Source organism: Pteropus vampyrus, unplaced genomic scaffold (genome assembly GCF_000151845.1).
Source record: "Pteropus vampyrus isolate Shadow unplaced genomic scaffold, Pvam_2.0 Scaffold11, whole genome shotgun sequence".
In the NCBI taxonomy this organism is placed as follows: domain Eukaryota; kingdom Metazoa; phylum Chordata; class Mammalia; order Chiroptera; family Pteropodidae; genus Pteropus; species Pteropus vampyrus.
The window spans coordinates 8,845,307-8,861,800 of record NW_011888792.1 but is presented as its reverse complement, the minus strand read 5'-3'; the positions used below and the strand labels follow the sequence as shown (position 1 = coordinate 8,861,800).

At 30.4% G+C, this 16,494-nt stretch overlaps 1 protein-coding gene across 2 annotated transcripts in view; it reads left to right on the top strand.

The window, feature by feature from the left end:
• CETN3 (centrin 3) overlaps positions 1-16,494 on the top strand; it is an 18,116-nt gene that overhangs the window by 1,262 nt on the left and 360 nt on the right. The window contains exons 2-5 of one of the 2 annotated variants that reach the window (XM_023523229.1): positions 659-794; positions 2,367-2,481; positions 8,036-8,227; positions 14,846-14,935. In XM_023523229.1, coding sequence (XP_023378997.1) covers positions 659-794; positions 2,367-2,481; positions 8,036-8,227; positions 14,846-14,889 — 487 coding nt within the window. In that variant the 3' untranslated portion in view covers positions 14,890-14,935. Of the gene's footprint in view, positions 1-658; positions 795-2,366; positions 2,482-8,035; positions 8,228-14,845; positions 15,243-16,494 lie in introns of those variants that run through there. The other variant, XM_011377904.2, reaches the window with a different exon arrangement.

Genomic DNA, 16,494 nt, shown 5'->3' with positions numbered 1-16,494 from the left:
TTGGTGTTTAATAGTCATGATATGTTTAGACTCAGTATTTTGGCTGATTTATTAATATCAATGGAAGAAATTATAAAGTGCCAAACTTAGAAATGAATAATCTAAAAACATTTTTAGCCTACAATTCCAAAATACTTTGTAAGTAAATTGATAAATGATGGGGGTTTTTTGGTAGTAATTTTGATAATTATAAGCAATATCAAAAGTAATGAATTTTGATAATTATAAGCAATATCAAAAGTTATGAATTTTAAAAAACACTTCATGTAGTAGAATGATGTGAATAATAAGTATGGATTCTTTGTTTTTTGTTGGCGTTTCTGATGTAATGTTTCATATTAACAGTTCTTCCACGGTAATATTAGTGGGAATAAATGCAAAACTAGGTGGAAGGAAAATTAGGTCCTCACTTTTTTTTTAACAACCTGTAAGACTGTTCAGTTTGGGGAAGTGCAAATTTATAGTACCTTAAATTGCAATAAGCAGGGCTTTAGCTCATGTGAGAAAAATTTCTGTATCTTTCTCAAAATACTTAAATTTAGAAAATTATTCATTGGCTAACTTTTTTGACTGCATTTTTGAAATCTTAGTTTAATCGTCTAGAGGCATAGGAGAATAGGATTTAAGTGGACTAAATAGACTTTTTTTCATTTCATAGAAATGAACTTGTAGTAGACAAAACAAAGAGGAAAAAAAGAAGAGAACTCTCTGAAGAACAGAAACAAGAAATTAAAGATGCCTTTGAACTATTTGACACAGACAAAGATGAAGCAATAGATTATCACGAGTTAAAGGTAATAGTGTACTTTAAATATTGTATTTTTTTGTTAAAATGATTTGCATTTTTGATGGTTAAAAATACATTTCTAAATAAGTATTTTAACTAAGCTGATTTTGAAATTATGAAACCATTTTAAACATTCACAGTTAAGTGCTATAATAAAATCGTATAGTACTCCTAACATATCTTTTTAGGAACTCTTTTTCCCATAGTAAAATGAATAGTATTTTAAATGTAAAAATACATTCCTATGAATGGGTTTATTTTTCATTCATATAATTGAATTTTTTCAAACTACGAGATTTAAACATTCTTCCTATAGTCTTCCCACTTTTTTGTTTGTTTTGAGACACTCTTTTTTCCAATTGGGGAATGTAATTTGTCTTTTAATTTGACCATTTTGGTAACACAGTCTCAGCCTACTTTCTCTGGTACAAAAGACAGAAGTGATGTGTGGTGTTGACACAATGCTAATGAGGAAAAATGTCAACTTCAAGGCCTAGAATTATTTATAAAGATACAAAGGAAAATTGGTGTTTAGGGTAGTATGGTTCTGACACTCAGCACAGTGAGAAAGGTAGCTTTTTTGTAGCTCTTTAGCTCTCTTTTTCCACTTTTTTTTTTTTAGTTACCTAGCTATTATCAATTTTTCTTTTATAATGTCTCTTTCATTTGTTGCCATTGTTATTATCTTGGTTTGGGATTTAATTTCATACCTAGAGCTTCCTAAATGGCTTCTCCACTTGTAGTTCTCCGTATGCTACCATTAGATTCATCTTTCTAAAATTCTTTCACCCTATTGTTCATTGCTTATAAACCTTTAGTGGCTCCTCATTGTACACTGTATAAAGTTCAGATTCTTTCAATTGTTATGGAATATTCTTCACATTTTCCACCTACTTTCGTCATTTTCTTATAACAACTTGCTTCCATCTCAGCTCTTCCCATTTAGATAAGGTAAGCTGCTCTGTTCACTGTCCTCAAGCTTATTCTTTATTTTGGTATCTGTTTTAATACCACTCAGCCTTTCTGAAATATCCTTCTATTCCACTTTATCCATATATCAAGGAACAATTTGAATCTCTTCAAGTAAGGCTTCTTTAACCAGTAACATGTCCCTCCTTCCTTTTTGCTAGTAACAGAGGTCATATACTACTTGATAACTAATCATGTAGGGTTTGATGATAATTCTTATTTTAATGTTTTTTTAATCTCTTTTGATGTATAACTTTTAAATTATTCTGTGCCTTTATTTCCTTTTTTTCCATTTTGGTGGTTAGTCCTTTGAGAACAAATAACTTGTTATGTCTCTGCATTAAGTCAGTGCATCGTACAGTGTATTCCGTAAACACTCGTTGATTGGTTTGTCAGATAAAAAGAGGGCTATATAAATTTAAAAAACTGCAATTTAATTTCAATACTGAAGAAAAACTATCTTTTCTATTTAGATACATAAAACATGAAAAAGAATTAAGTGTTATTAATGCATCGTCATCTCTTAAGTTGTAAAAATTTATTTAAGAATTTGAAATCACTTATTTTGAAAGAATACTTTATAATTTGCTTTTCCCTTTTAATCCAAAAGGTGGCAATGAGAGCCTTGGGGTTTGATGTAAAGAAAGCTGACGTACTGAAGATTCTTAAAGATTATGACAGAGAAGCCACAGGGAAAATCACCTTTGAAGATTTTAATGAAGTTGGTGTGTATTTTAATAGTCTTTGTAATTAGCAATTGTTAGGAAATTATCTGGTTAATATAAGTATTTTAAAAATTCTCTAGGTTATGGAATTTTGTTATTGAACATTGCTGTGTATGTGGATCTTACTGGGTTTTTTGGGGTACCCTTTTCGCTGATTTTCAAAGAAAAGATTTACTGCCTTGCTGTGGGATAGATTTATTATTTCGTCTTTTTTATTTTGTTCTGAAGATTCTAATGAAGGAACTGTTGTGTAGTTTTTAATGGAAAGATATCTTTCCAAGTTTATATAATGTGACAAAACAAATGATAATCAAAAAATTATTTTCTCACAGTAAATCAGAAAATTTGGTATTCTTTTGTTTGGAAAATATTTCTCAAGAACATTCTGGTATGTGATTTTTGTTGGTAACATGGGAGAAGAGCAAACCTGTAGCAGTTGGCATCTTTGGCTGTAGATAAAGTGCATACCGAAGTTGACAAAACTTATGATAGGCTATATACTCTAGATGATCTTGATCTCGGTGAATAAAGTCATCTGTTTAAGGTTGCCAGTGGAGACAGGATTATAGTAAGGGAAGCAGTTAGCAGACTGGAAGCAGGAGAAAACATTTTATAACAACCAACTAAAGATAATATGTCATGGACTTAATATGGTTGAACTTTCGTATAGTTGATTTTAGTGAATTATATATATGTGTGTGTATACACAGACACATGTATCAAGCTTTTTAAGAACAGAGGATCCTGGAAGGCAGGGACTTTGCTATTATAACTTATATTGCCTAGAATTTTATTCTTAGAACGTACATATATTCAGGTTTGTTTTTATTCAATTAATTTTCTGCACCAATGATACCACTTTATATGGGTTATGATATAAGCATACTGTATAGTTATTTTTAGATATTTTTGAAATTTAGGAACAAATTCAATTATGCTCACACACAAACCCTTTATTTTAAATATTCAGCAAGAAGCAATATGAGGATCAAAAATGACAATTAGTACGTACAGAAAAAATAGATTTATATTATTATATAATTTTTTTTTTTTGGTAAATCTGAAAACTCAAACCAAAAGTGAGGAAGAAGGAAGTTAAATGATAAACCTAAAAGAGAAAGCAAGCACAGCACAAAAGGCCCCCAACTTATGAAATAACAGATGACTATTTAGAGAGGCAGCTTGTCTCTTTGGGGAGCATATTTCTTTTTTTCCTCTAGTTTATAGAATTATTCACTTGAGAAGAGGGAGAGAGCCATCTCTATCCTCCCAATGTTGAAGCTCTCCTTTAGTTTATGATCTTAGTCTAAATTTCAACTGAAATTGCTTATTTATAGAAACAAGGTGTTAGGATATAGTAGAAATGGTACTATTAGGAAAGAGCTATAATTCAGGTACATTTGTACAGTGTCGTGGTTTAGCATGGACATTTTGGAACCAGATTACCTGGGTTCAGATCTTGGTTTGCTACTTACTGTGTAACTTGGTCATTTTACTTCTCTGTGCCTCATTTTCATTTATAAAATAGGAGTAGTTGTATTACCTTATAGAGTTCTTGTGAAGAGTAAATAAGTTAATATTTTAAGTCCTTAGGAAGGGCCTAGCATTTAGTAAGTGCCAATTAAGTATTTGTTGTTATTAGTACTGTAAAAATAGTTTTCGTTTCATTTGTTTCATGGTTGGAAATAATCATATGCATCACTGGAACAAAAAATGTATTCTCCATATATTGCTATTTTTCTGATTACCCTTTATTCATAGTTGTAGGCTATTTTAAGTACTATGTCATTGTCATTAATAATTTTATTAAACATATTTCATCTTAAGTGAATACAGCTTTTAAGTTGTGATTTTATTAGCAGTTGAAACCAGAGTCACATGCCATCTCCACCTTTTCCTGACCCTCCTTCTTTTCTGTGTTACTAACAGAGCAGAAATACTGGATTCCTTCTAGAATAAAGGGCCATGGCTAAACTTTAGCTTTGACTTTCAAAGATCAACTTTTTGACAGGCTCAGCACATACTTTAGCTATCCTAAGGCTACCTATTGAGAAAACCAGTTTGTCAAATAAAATGTATTACTGTTTGGAAATCAAACAGTCAAGAACTATGTATTATTCCCATTTGTTGACTGTTTTTGAATAATAACTGACTACAGATTAACATATTTTATACTTTGGGACAAGTAGCTCTAAATCAGAATATTTAAGTCTTAATTTTATGTACCATCTATTACTGTCTAAGTACACTATTCTTCGTATATTCTATACGAAGGCTGACACTTAACGGTATTCTTCCCAATGCTAGGAAAAAAGTATTAAAATATATTTGATGTAAATTTAGAATCTAGACAACCTGAGGCTAGTGAGTAACATAGGTGTTTTAGAAATTGATGCTTTAAGGTAAGACCAGGATAAGTCAGATATTTGTACTCCATCTATTTTTGGCACATACTACTTATTATTTCATTGCCTATATAGAATAGAATATTGTATTACTAGGTTTTGGGGAGTGTTTTTGCTTATTTAACAAGCATTAGCTGAATTTTTGGCGTTAGGTACTGTGCTGGGGTGAGAGAGGGGAATTAAAAGTTATTAAGGGGTTCTTCTTCCAGGGAGCTTACAATTTAAATGCAGGTGACCAGAAAGCATGAGCTATGTGGTAAATTATAATTTTGTCTAGGGCAGGAGTAGGCAAACTACAGCCCTTGGGTCAAATTCAGCTACTGCCTGTACACTGCCACATCCATTCTTTTGTGCTACTTTTGTGTCACAATGGCAGAGTGAGTAGTTTAGACAGACCAGACCTCCCAATCCCCAAAGCCAAAAATATTTACCATCTGGACTTTTAACAGGAAAGATTTGTCAGTTTCTGGTATAGAGCAGTTGAAGATTTTGCAGAGGGGATTTTTAAATTTAGGCTTTGGGAATGTGAATATATAGGATATCATCCCAAGTTGAAAATTGTGGGTGGAGTAGAAAAAGGCATTCCAGGCAGAGGAAACAACAAAGAATGGTACCGGAAGTATAGCATGTTTGGGAAACTTTTGCTCTAGAGGATAGGGAAATGACTGAAAAGGTAAGATTGGGCCAGATATCATGTAGAGTTTGGACTTTAGTTAGCAGAAGATCATTGTCAATTTTTAAAGAGTAGATGATATGTTTTATAAAAATAACTGTTAAGAGTATTAAAGATGGATTGGTGGGAAGAGAGACGACAGGTAGAAAATAATAGATGTTTTATGCTAAAGGTGGTGAGAATGAGAAGGAATACATTTAAGAGTAAAAAAGGTAGCATCCTCAGAACTCTAGGATCTAATTACTGATTAGATTGATGGACTTAGAAATGTTAAGACTTCAAATATGGGGAACTATCTGTTAATGGTCATATCTTTTTTGAGGTGGGGCAGTGACAGCTGTCTTGGTGATGGTGGGAGGAGTTTGGACTCCAAAATGTTGAGTTTAAAGTAACTGCTGTGTTTGGATAGAAACTTCCAAAGGGCTGTGAGAAATATAATTGAAGCTATATTTCTAGCATGATTTTTGATAAACTTTTAATGTGATTTTTAAAAATTTGCTGTATTAAGTGATTTTTATAGAGTATAAGGGCTAACTATTTTGAGGAAATATATTTCTGATAGTATAACTAAATTGTATGAAAATAGTTAGATGGACAGAAATTCATGAACTAAATTGAACCCACTTTAACTGCCTGCATATTAATTTACTTATTTTCATTGGAAAAAAATGTTTTTCTTATAATGAAATTCTACTTTGTAGGTCAGGAATAGACCATGAAGACATGGAGGAGAGTCACCATAAAGCTTAATGTTTGACTGTCAGAAGGACAGTTACAATTCTCAAGAAAAGTTGCATTCTAAGGCAAATTATTGATAAAAGATTATCATAAGCCTGAAGTAACTAACACAATTAAAGCACCAGTGGGATAAGAATTTATACATCTTGGAGCCCCATCTGTTCCTTAGATCACCCTGTTGCTTCTTTAAGTACATTAATACTTTGAGCAAGCTGCTTTTTTGGTTCACCTGTCATGGAAATTATTTAATTGGTGAAAGAAATTTCTTAACACTTTTTTTTTTCCTTGTCCTGCTTTTTTGTTGGGACTAAATTCAAAATAAGTTGAGTATGAGCCATGGAGTTAAGTGTGGTATTTTATTTTGGTGTTAGGCTGTATATATGCCAACTCCTTTTTGACTGAATATTTATGAGCTTTGATGATTTGCATATTTATAGTAATATACTTCAATTAGTTACTTGGAAGACTTTTGGATAAAATTAATGGATAAAATAAAACTACCCAGTATATATGTAGATGATTTAACATTAGCTTGAATAGGTGCTTATTTTAAAGCTTATTCAACCAAATACGATGAAACAGGAGTAAAACAACAATAATTTATTGGGAACTTGAACTGTATTTTTCCTTTTGGATGCATTAAACATTCTAGTATTTTTCTTCTACCAGTATTTGCAAGTTTTTAATGATTCTGTAAACCTCTGTAGGACTGAATTATTTTTAATGGTACGGTGAAAGTCATAAATACCTTTTTTGTTGTAGTGATAGACTAGCATGTAGAATTACTTCAGAGATGTTTACGTAGATATTTTCAGAATTTTATCCAGTAACTTAAAAAATTTTATACCACAGGTTTTTACTTCAATTTTTGTTATTGTAGCTATTGATAAAAGACTTCTAATATTGAAAATATTGAATTTATTATTATATATTATTACATTTAGTATAGTAAAATACATTAATACTTTCAGCTATTGAGGTTTAAATAACACTTAATTTTAGTTAGTTGTCTGAAGTTATTATCTTGCTGAACAAATGGATATGACTTTAGAGAGATCCCCTTCTTTTTTTTCCCCCTGGCTGTCTTACTACAGTCAGATTCAATTCTTTTAATAACTAATTTTCATATTTTAGAAAACCAAAAGATTCTTCTAATTATGAAGATATCAATGGAATTATCATCTATCTGAGATTGTACCTATATCAATGATGGCAGTGCATTTTATTTGTCAGGGTTTTTGTTTTTGAGTTGAATTAAATCAAAGAACAATTAGTGTTACTATTAAGTTTAGCCAGTAAACAGCTTTTATCTAGTTAGTTTTAATTATTCTGTTGATAGATCATGTCTACAACTAGGTTACAAACTCCTAGACTTATGTGTTTGATGTTAGAGGAGCATAGTACAATTCTTGAAAATAGTAGACCTCAAATAAATATGGTATATATATAGTCCTTTTTATTTTGCCTCTGTGTGATATAAATAGTTTTGCTTACTCTTATAATAGGATGAATTGTTGATGATATAAAGGTTAAATTTTAAAATATGGATTTGTTTTTTTTTCTTTAATTTCAGGCTTATCTCTGAGTTTTGGAGCTCTGATTTGGCATTTTATTGTCAACGTAAATGTTGACAGATTCACAGCTTTACTTCTCATGTAATACTTATTTGATTTCACAAATGGATGCCTTTGTGATTATAAAGGTTTATTTTTATCTTCTATTTTTTTTTAAACACTAGTGACAGACTGGATATTGGAAAGAGATCCACATGAAGAAATATTGAAGGCATTTAAACTATTTGATGATGATGATTCAGGTAAAATAAGCTTGAGGAATTTGCGACGTGTTGCCAGAGAATTGGGTGAAAACATGAGTGATGAAGAACTTCGGGCTATGATTGAAGAATTTGATAAAGATGGTGATGGAGAAAGTAAGTTTTGAGTAAAAGGTATTTCAAGTATTCCTAATGTGCAGATACACTAAATTTTTCTAAAACCAAATGTTTTTTTGAGAACCTTTGCAAACTGTCTCTCTTAATTTAGTGTAATTGTTTTTTACCATGTAATGAGCTTTTTGTATAAATATTTTACATATTCGATTTAGAATGGAGCAGACCTTTAAAACCAACTATACGGATTGTAATATGAGTTTCCATACTTCAAGAATGTATTTTTGTGGATGGAACAATCACCAAAATTTCAGCCACTCAGTAAAATTTCAGCCTTTAGTGCCTTCTTCAACCTACATGCACTCTAAACTGTTAACTTAATTTCTGTTGATTCTGTCCTTCAAGTATTTTCAATCTGTTCTATATCTTTGTTTACTGCTGTTGTCCTGGTTCATGCCCTCATTTCTTATAGGAATGTTATCATAGCCTCATTCATTATTTTCTTGGATGCCTGCTGAGTCTAGTATTGAATGTACAAGGTGCTACAAAATGAAAAAGGCATATGTGGTCCCTGCCCTCACTGACTTTGCAGTGTATGGTAGCCTCCCAATTGCCCTCCATGCCTATAAACCTCTACTCTCTTCCTAATTCAGTCTACTGATAGCATTCTTTTCTTAAAATACAGCTTTTATGATATCATTTTCCTGTTCAAACACTTGGAATGATTCCTCAGTACCTGTAAAATTCAAAGCCTGCCTTCTATGATTTATCTTACCTTAAGTATCTGGTTTTGTTTTCCACTATCGTCTTCCACTTCTACTTCAACCCTCATCTCCCATACATACACACTTTGACAAAATACACTCATCTTGAAAACACTTTTATGCTGTGCCTTTCATCATGCCATTCCTTAATCCCAGAATACTGTAATTGCTAATTTCTGTCTGCTAAAATGTTGGTCATTCTCTTAAGTACATTTTGAATTCCATCTTTTTCTCAAAAGCCTTCCTCGGTGGTCTCTATTTATATGAATTATGAAAATTCCATTGAGGGCCCATAGCATTTAGGGGAACAAACTATTTTGACACTTTCATACACTGCCTTCTGTTAGTTTTATATATATATGCTCCTTAACAGCAGTATGGAATCATAGAGTGTGAAAGGTCTGAGGTTTTGGAATCATACAGACCTGGATTCAAATTGAATCCCTACCATTTACTTAGTTGCTATGCAATTTTGTGCAAGTTTTCAACATTTTCCAAGTCTCACTTTCCCTATTTATAAAAATGAGAATGGTAATACTATACAGGGTTCTTGTGAGTATTAAATGAAGATAGTTGAAGGTGCCCAGCATTAAATGTAAGCATGTTTTCCGTTTTTTTTTTTTTTTTTGTCTTTACTCATCTTTATATTGCCCTGCATTTTCTTGAACGTTATGAGTGCTCTAATGTTTGTTGACTTGAAGCCCTGAGGGGTGTGTTACAGCAGATATATGTTGATATAGTACCAACTATACATATATACATAAATATATACATATATTACCTTGGAAATACTGGCATGCTTTAATAAGGAGGTAAGACAGTAGAACTAGCTATCAGTTTAGGTTTATAGATTGTCCTTTAGAATTGTACATTATTGCATGTTGTCATATTTATGTGAATTTTGAGCATTATAAAACTTTTTTGATACTAGTTTTTTTTTCAAGGGTATTGATATAGTTATTTATATTTGAAAAATGATTAAAACTTGAGGAAATTTGAATGATTTCTAATATTTGGACCTAGAATCCACTGTCTTAGTATTCCCAGCTGTTATTACCCCAAATTAGCTTTAACAGAACTCTGTTCTGTAAAGGTACTATCTTCAGTGACACAGAGAATCTTGGCATGTCTGTTTCATAAATCTTTAATAATGATTACTACATGTGTCAGAAGATCAGAGTTATGAAATTTTTTTTTCCTGTACTAGGCACATGGAATTAGATTTCGTTATTAGCTTCATTTCACATTAGAAGGAAATAACAATTAGGAAGCTGCCTCTTAAATACAAACTTGATTTGAAACTTTGCTTAGAAAATGTGTTCATTTCTTGATCCCTTGTGAGATTGCTCTATCTGCTGCTTTTGAATCTTACAGTTCACACCTGTGTTTTATTGCTTCAAGTTTTATTTTAGTGCATCCTTAAGACAGTTCTTCAGTCCTCACTGCATTACTCCACTTTAAGTCACGTACAACTGTTGCTTGGGTATCTTGCTATCACTTATTCAAGTGACTTAACAGGCAAATAATGTTTTTTTCTCTTTTCCCAAGTGATTGAGTACAAATAAAATACAGCTGACATATAGTCTTTTATTATTAAGATTTGTTTTGTTTCTGGAGAAGGAGGGTGGATACCATATGAAAGTAGTCTAATCTTGTAGTTTCCAGTCTGGGTATGGGTATCCAGGGGTGTCTGAGCTATCGCATGAGGTTTTGGAATTCATGTATACATTATATATTGTCTGTAGGCCATATGAATAATAATATTGCACATGGATACATATACTGCAGTTTTTCATTTATATTTGTAAATGCTATTGTGAATGATAAATATACTTTGCAGAATGTCATTAATAGTAGCTATTTGATATTTTTCAAAAGAGACATACCAAATATAGTTATTGTAGAAGTTCATAAAGTTATTGTTGAAAATTATTGCAGAAACAATGAGAACTACAACTCTAGTCCTTTTTTTCTGTCTTTGGGATACTGTTTTAATTTATATGGGTCTCTGCAGCTATGTGAAAATCTGCCCATTTTTGAAAAAGTATGAAGTTAAACATTTTATGATAACTTGTTAATCTGATCAAAAATTTTAGCTTTTGGCTGCAGTTTTTCTTAGATATAATCTACTTTGTATATATTAAACTGGTAAAGATTATAATATTTTGCTGCCTTTTTGTGTGGACTTTAGTAATTCTTTTGTCTCAGAATTTTCTACACTTTTCTGAATTTAAGAGCAGTGAAGTTTTTTTGTGTGTATATTAAAATAATAAACATGGAGAATGAAGAGTTAAAGGAAGATCCAATCTGAAATACAAAACTGTGGTAATAATATAGAAAGAATCCCTTCTCCACCATCCATCCCAACATATATAAAATAAAACAAAACACAGTAAATCTTTTTGGATAAATGGAAGCGATATTTAAAAAGCCAAAGTGGACCATCTTGTAAATAATTATGATGAGTGTTGACATTTATTTAGTAGTTAATGTATGTTAAGATTCTGTGCTGAGCCTGTTACATTGTGGATTATGTTAATTTTCATAATATGTTTTCTGAAGTAAATACAGTATTATATGTATTCATGCTTAGGGTAGTTACACGTATAGATAAGGAAACTAAAGCTCTGAGAGATTAATAATAGCCTGTCCAAAGTTATCACAAAGCTATACATGGTAGAGCCAGAACTCAAACTCAGGTCTTCATAATGACAAAGAACATGCTTTTATCTAAAATACTGTGTTGCATCTTATGCTATAAAGTTAAATATTAATTAGATATCTATGTTTATTGAGTTTAAAAATTGCATACTATTATAGGAAGCAATGGACTAGTAAAATATTCAATTGGCACTTCAGATGCTAAAATTTCTGTTTTTCTCCTATGAAGCCAGATGGTCTCTAAGGTACTTAATCTACTTAATTTCTTTAAATTTCTTTATTTTAATGACATGTAATGTGATTTACCCTATGAAATGATTGATTTATGAAAAATTTGTTAAAAAGGCAGTGTAGAAGAAAACGAAGTGTCATTTTGTTTGATTCAGTAAATATTTTTATCAAATGCCTCTTTTAAGGTAGGTACTATGCTAAATTTATTAGATATAGGAACTTGATGTAAGATATTGCGGGTATCTTGAAGATTATGAAACTATATGTTCAAAGGCATCACAGATTCTCTTAATCATTTGAAAAGCTCACCGGTTATAAAGGAGCTTTCTTCCCTTTAGCTTTTCACTTTTTTGTTTTCGAATATTCTGTTTTTAGGTATGAAATTATGGAATAGTTTAAAGTGCTTTTGAAATGCTTTAATACTTTAAGGTGTTTAAATATAAATAATATAAAAATTAAGTGTTCTGTGGTTTTAGAACAATATAAAGCTTAATTTGAAATTCAGGTATTAAAATTTTACATTTGAGAGAAAGAAATTCTAGATCTTTAAGTAACAAAACTTAAATACTTTGAGTATTTTAATCATGGCTCTGTTATACTGTTAAAACAATTTATAATCAAATTATTGTAAGGCTGCTTTCATTATGTTGTTTTTCTTAAAAATATGCTCTTATTTCCTGTTTTGGAATAGACGTTTCAGTATAGTTTACTAAATCAGGGATTCTTAAAAGAAGGTGCATAACAATGAAATTATTTTATTTTTGAATTTTTAGGAGTTTACTTGAACCAATCTGACGACATGCTAGAAAGCAAAATCTCAAATGCTCTCAACAATGAAATTGTTTAAAATTTTTATACACTTTAATTTTTTTTTAACCGAGGAGAGAGAAGGGTCACAGCCTTCATAAAATATTGAAAAAACATTTCTACAAAGGTTAAAGATCACTACTATAATTTGTAAGATTATTGAAAGTATTTTGAGTATTATAGGTTTTGTGTTCTGCTGTGTCTGTCATAGTGTCTTGTTGATGTTTAATGTTGAATGCGTGGATTCATGGTTCTTTATCAGCTTCTGGACAGCTCATTCTTCTTAATTCCTTATAGCTTATTTTTGCACTATTTTCTGTCTTCAGCCTTTGCTGATGGTGTTCTGCTACCTTAGCTTTGTTTCTATCTCCTGTCAAAGCAAATACTATATTTTTATTTTAGAAAACAAGATTTACTTTTTTCTAAATTTTTCTCATCAGTAATGATTTTTTTCCTATTATGTTGGATTTTTTTTCAACACTGTTATGTAGTTTTAACTTTAATAATCATGCTTTGTGGTTTACAGTAGTTGTTCTCTGCTCCAGGTATAAAGTCTGACTAACATGATTGTTGAAATTAGTTTTCTCTGTGGTTTCTGAAACGAGTACACTTTTTTTTATCCTGATGTACATTTTTTCCCCTCAACATATTTAATTGGTTAATTTTTTTCTAACTCTTCATTATGAATCCTCTTAAACAGAAAAAAAGTTAGACTTGTATAGCAAGCACTTTTATAACTTCTACGTAGATTCAATAAGTAATAATTTACTGTATTTCATCTGTAGTGTGTATATTTTTTCTGAATCATTTGAAAAATATATCATGAACCTGACCCCTTCCCCCCAGTATTTTAGCATGCATCTCTTAAGAATTAAGATATTATCAAAAAAAAAAAAATCAGGATATTATCTTTTCTAACTATGATACTATTGTAATTCTTAAGAAAATCAACAGCGCTTTTATAATATCACCTAATACCTTCCTCACTTAAACTTCAAGATATTCTAGAATATGAACCCTGGTTTGTTTTGTAACACAACCCTAGCATAGTGTTGGCATTCAGTAGGAACTTAAAAATATTTAATTCGGTGGAGTGTTTTCACATATTACCATCTAGAATATTTAAGACTTAGAAACAATCGAAAGATTATCTCTGTAGTTCAGTATTTTCAGATGAAAAAATTAAGATGCAGAACTGTTCTGTGTCAGAGCTATGATTGCAGTCCAGGTCTCTTCTTTCTTATTGTAGTGGTATTGTTATCATTATCAAAATTATCATTCGTAACTTGTGCCTTGTTAAGGTATGTGTTAAGTCTTGAGACCCATGAACTCACCTGTTTTACAAAGACGAAGCATTCTCTTTTGAACATGTCTATTAATAATTCATGTGTATATATATGTATTGGTTTTTAAAATTTATATTTCATAAGATCATGTTATTACCTATTATCACCTAAACATTATGCTTTATAAACTGGAGGTTCTTACTGAATTTTATTTATAATTTTGTAAGCAATTAGTCTGTATCGATGATTATTTCCTGCATTTACACCTGTATTTTTTAGTTGCTGTATTACCTTTGTAATTAAGCTTAAATCTGTATCTCTTAAAATTACAATTTCTCTAGATAATTTTGAGGTATGGTGACCTGGTTTCAATTAGTTTTTCTTTAAAATACGCTTTTAGATATATAAGTTTAAAAAAACAACAATTTGACTTTTCAAAAAATTCTTATCTATTTTTATCCTTTAGAATTTTAATTTACATGCATGACATATTTAAGCTTATTTATGAAGGGAGGTTTGCTAAATGAACTAGTGGAATAAAGATTATAAAGACAGTTTAACCATTTAAGAAATTAAAAATTTTAAGCTTTAAAAACTTTTTAAAAGTGCGTACAAGTATTATGATTATAGTAGACTTTTTTTGGTAACTTATATAATATTATGTCATTTTTCTAGTTAATATTATAGGATACTAATTTATATTGTTTATCACATTTAGGATGTTTTTACATTCATGAAATTCTATTTAATAAACATTGTTCAACTTCCTAGCAAAGAAGTAAATAAAAGCTATGTCTTGGTTTATTAAGAATTTGTATAGTATAGATTTTAAAAATACTTAGTGTGAAATAGTAGTATTGTTCTCTGAAAAAAATTTATATTTCTGACTTACATTTTCTTTCTTACCACAGTAAATCAAGAGGAGTTCATTGCTATTATGACTGGTGACATTTAAAGAATTACAAGGATAAACACTAAGAATGTTGCAGTTATCATCTTACATTCTATTTTTGTGCTTGGAGGCATGTAAAAAAATCCCAACTTTTTCCAAAAGGACCAAAAATAAGCATCTTATGTATTCATATTTTACTACTGTTAAGTTTCTTTGTATGAACAGTATTGTTAGCACTCTAATAGTTCATAGCTTTGTATTTATAATATAGCTTTTATATATATATAAAGTTTAAAAAACTGAATTCTGTGGTACACATTCTTTGAAGGTTTTTAATTCAGCATTAGTAGTCACTTTTGTTTAGTGCACATGTTTTTCAGACTTTAATAAAATGTTTATTTTATTAGTATTTTAAATTTTGTTTTATTTTGATTTCCTAAAATCTGTTAACCCTCAAAAGTATCTTTCTTAAATCTGTTCTCTTTACTGGTTTCAGAAGCAAAATTAAACTACAAATAACAATAGAATAGCACATTTTTTCATTACAAGTTTGATGTTTTAAGTTTCCATACAAGATGATGACTCAATATAAGCATAATTCCTTTTTTAAGAGTCATGTCTGTCAGTTTGGAGGAAAAAAATGTTGTGCATATAGATCCATTCATCCTCGTGTTATACTCTATAACACTTTTGGTGTCTTAACGTAAGTTATGACAGTTAAATGTGGGTATTTCCTTCAATTAATTGAATACAGTTCGAATCATCTAACTTCTTGACAAAGTAAAAGATTTAAATTTTGGAATTTTGATCTGTTAAGATAATTATCATTCAGTTAAACGTCACAGTGATGAAAATACAAAACTGTAAGCCACAGGAATTTTAAGGCTATGTTTTACTTTTATAAAAGAACTTATATTCTGTAATTCACCAGGAAATAGTAGAGACAGACTTTGCAGGTATTGGTGGGTATTCTGCTTTGTAAATGTTTATGTTAGGGGAAAACAGGTGGTTATGGGAAATATGGGAAATAGGTCATAGGGAAATGGTATCTATACTGATCTTTTACTAATAATCTGGTTACTGGTGGTATGGGCTCTCTAGGAAGAAAGTTGAGTTGTCTTTTCTGTCATCTTTCCTTAGATTTCTTGTTTTAAGTCTAAAGTACAGTAATATGAGGCACTTTAAATGTTGTGAGCCTCCTAGAGTATTACAAGAAGAGTTATCCACTAGACATTTAACAACAAAAACAAATCAGTAGGGAATAATAAAACGGTGGTGACATTTCAGTTATCTAGAAAGCAAATTAATTGTTCCTCACATTAATATTTAATTTTGAATATGAAATCAATGTTTACAGTAGTAATAATATCCGAGGCAACAAATAATAGACTTAGAAATTTAAACATTTTTATCAACCTTACCAATGAATTGTTTTGATCACAAAATATGTTGATTTCCAGGAAACAAGAATAAAACACAGATAAAAATCTAGGCTTGATCGTCTTCTACTGCTTTATTAGAACAAATTAAATAACCCAAGCTACTTTTTGTCACAGAGATAACTTCTTTATTCTTTTTTTTAAATTAGTTTCAAGTATACAGTACATTGGTTAGACATCTATATAGTTCGTAAAAACAATCCCCCCAATTGCTCCCTCCCTCCCCTGA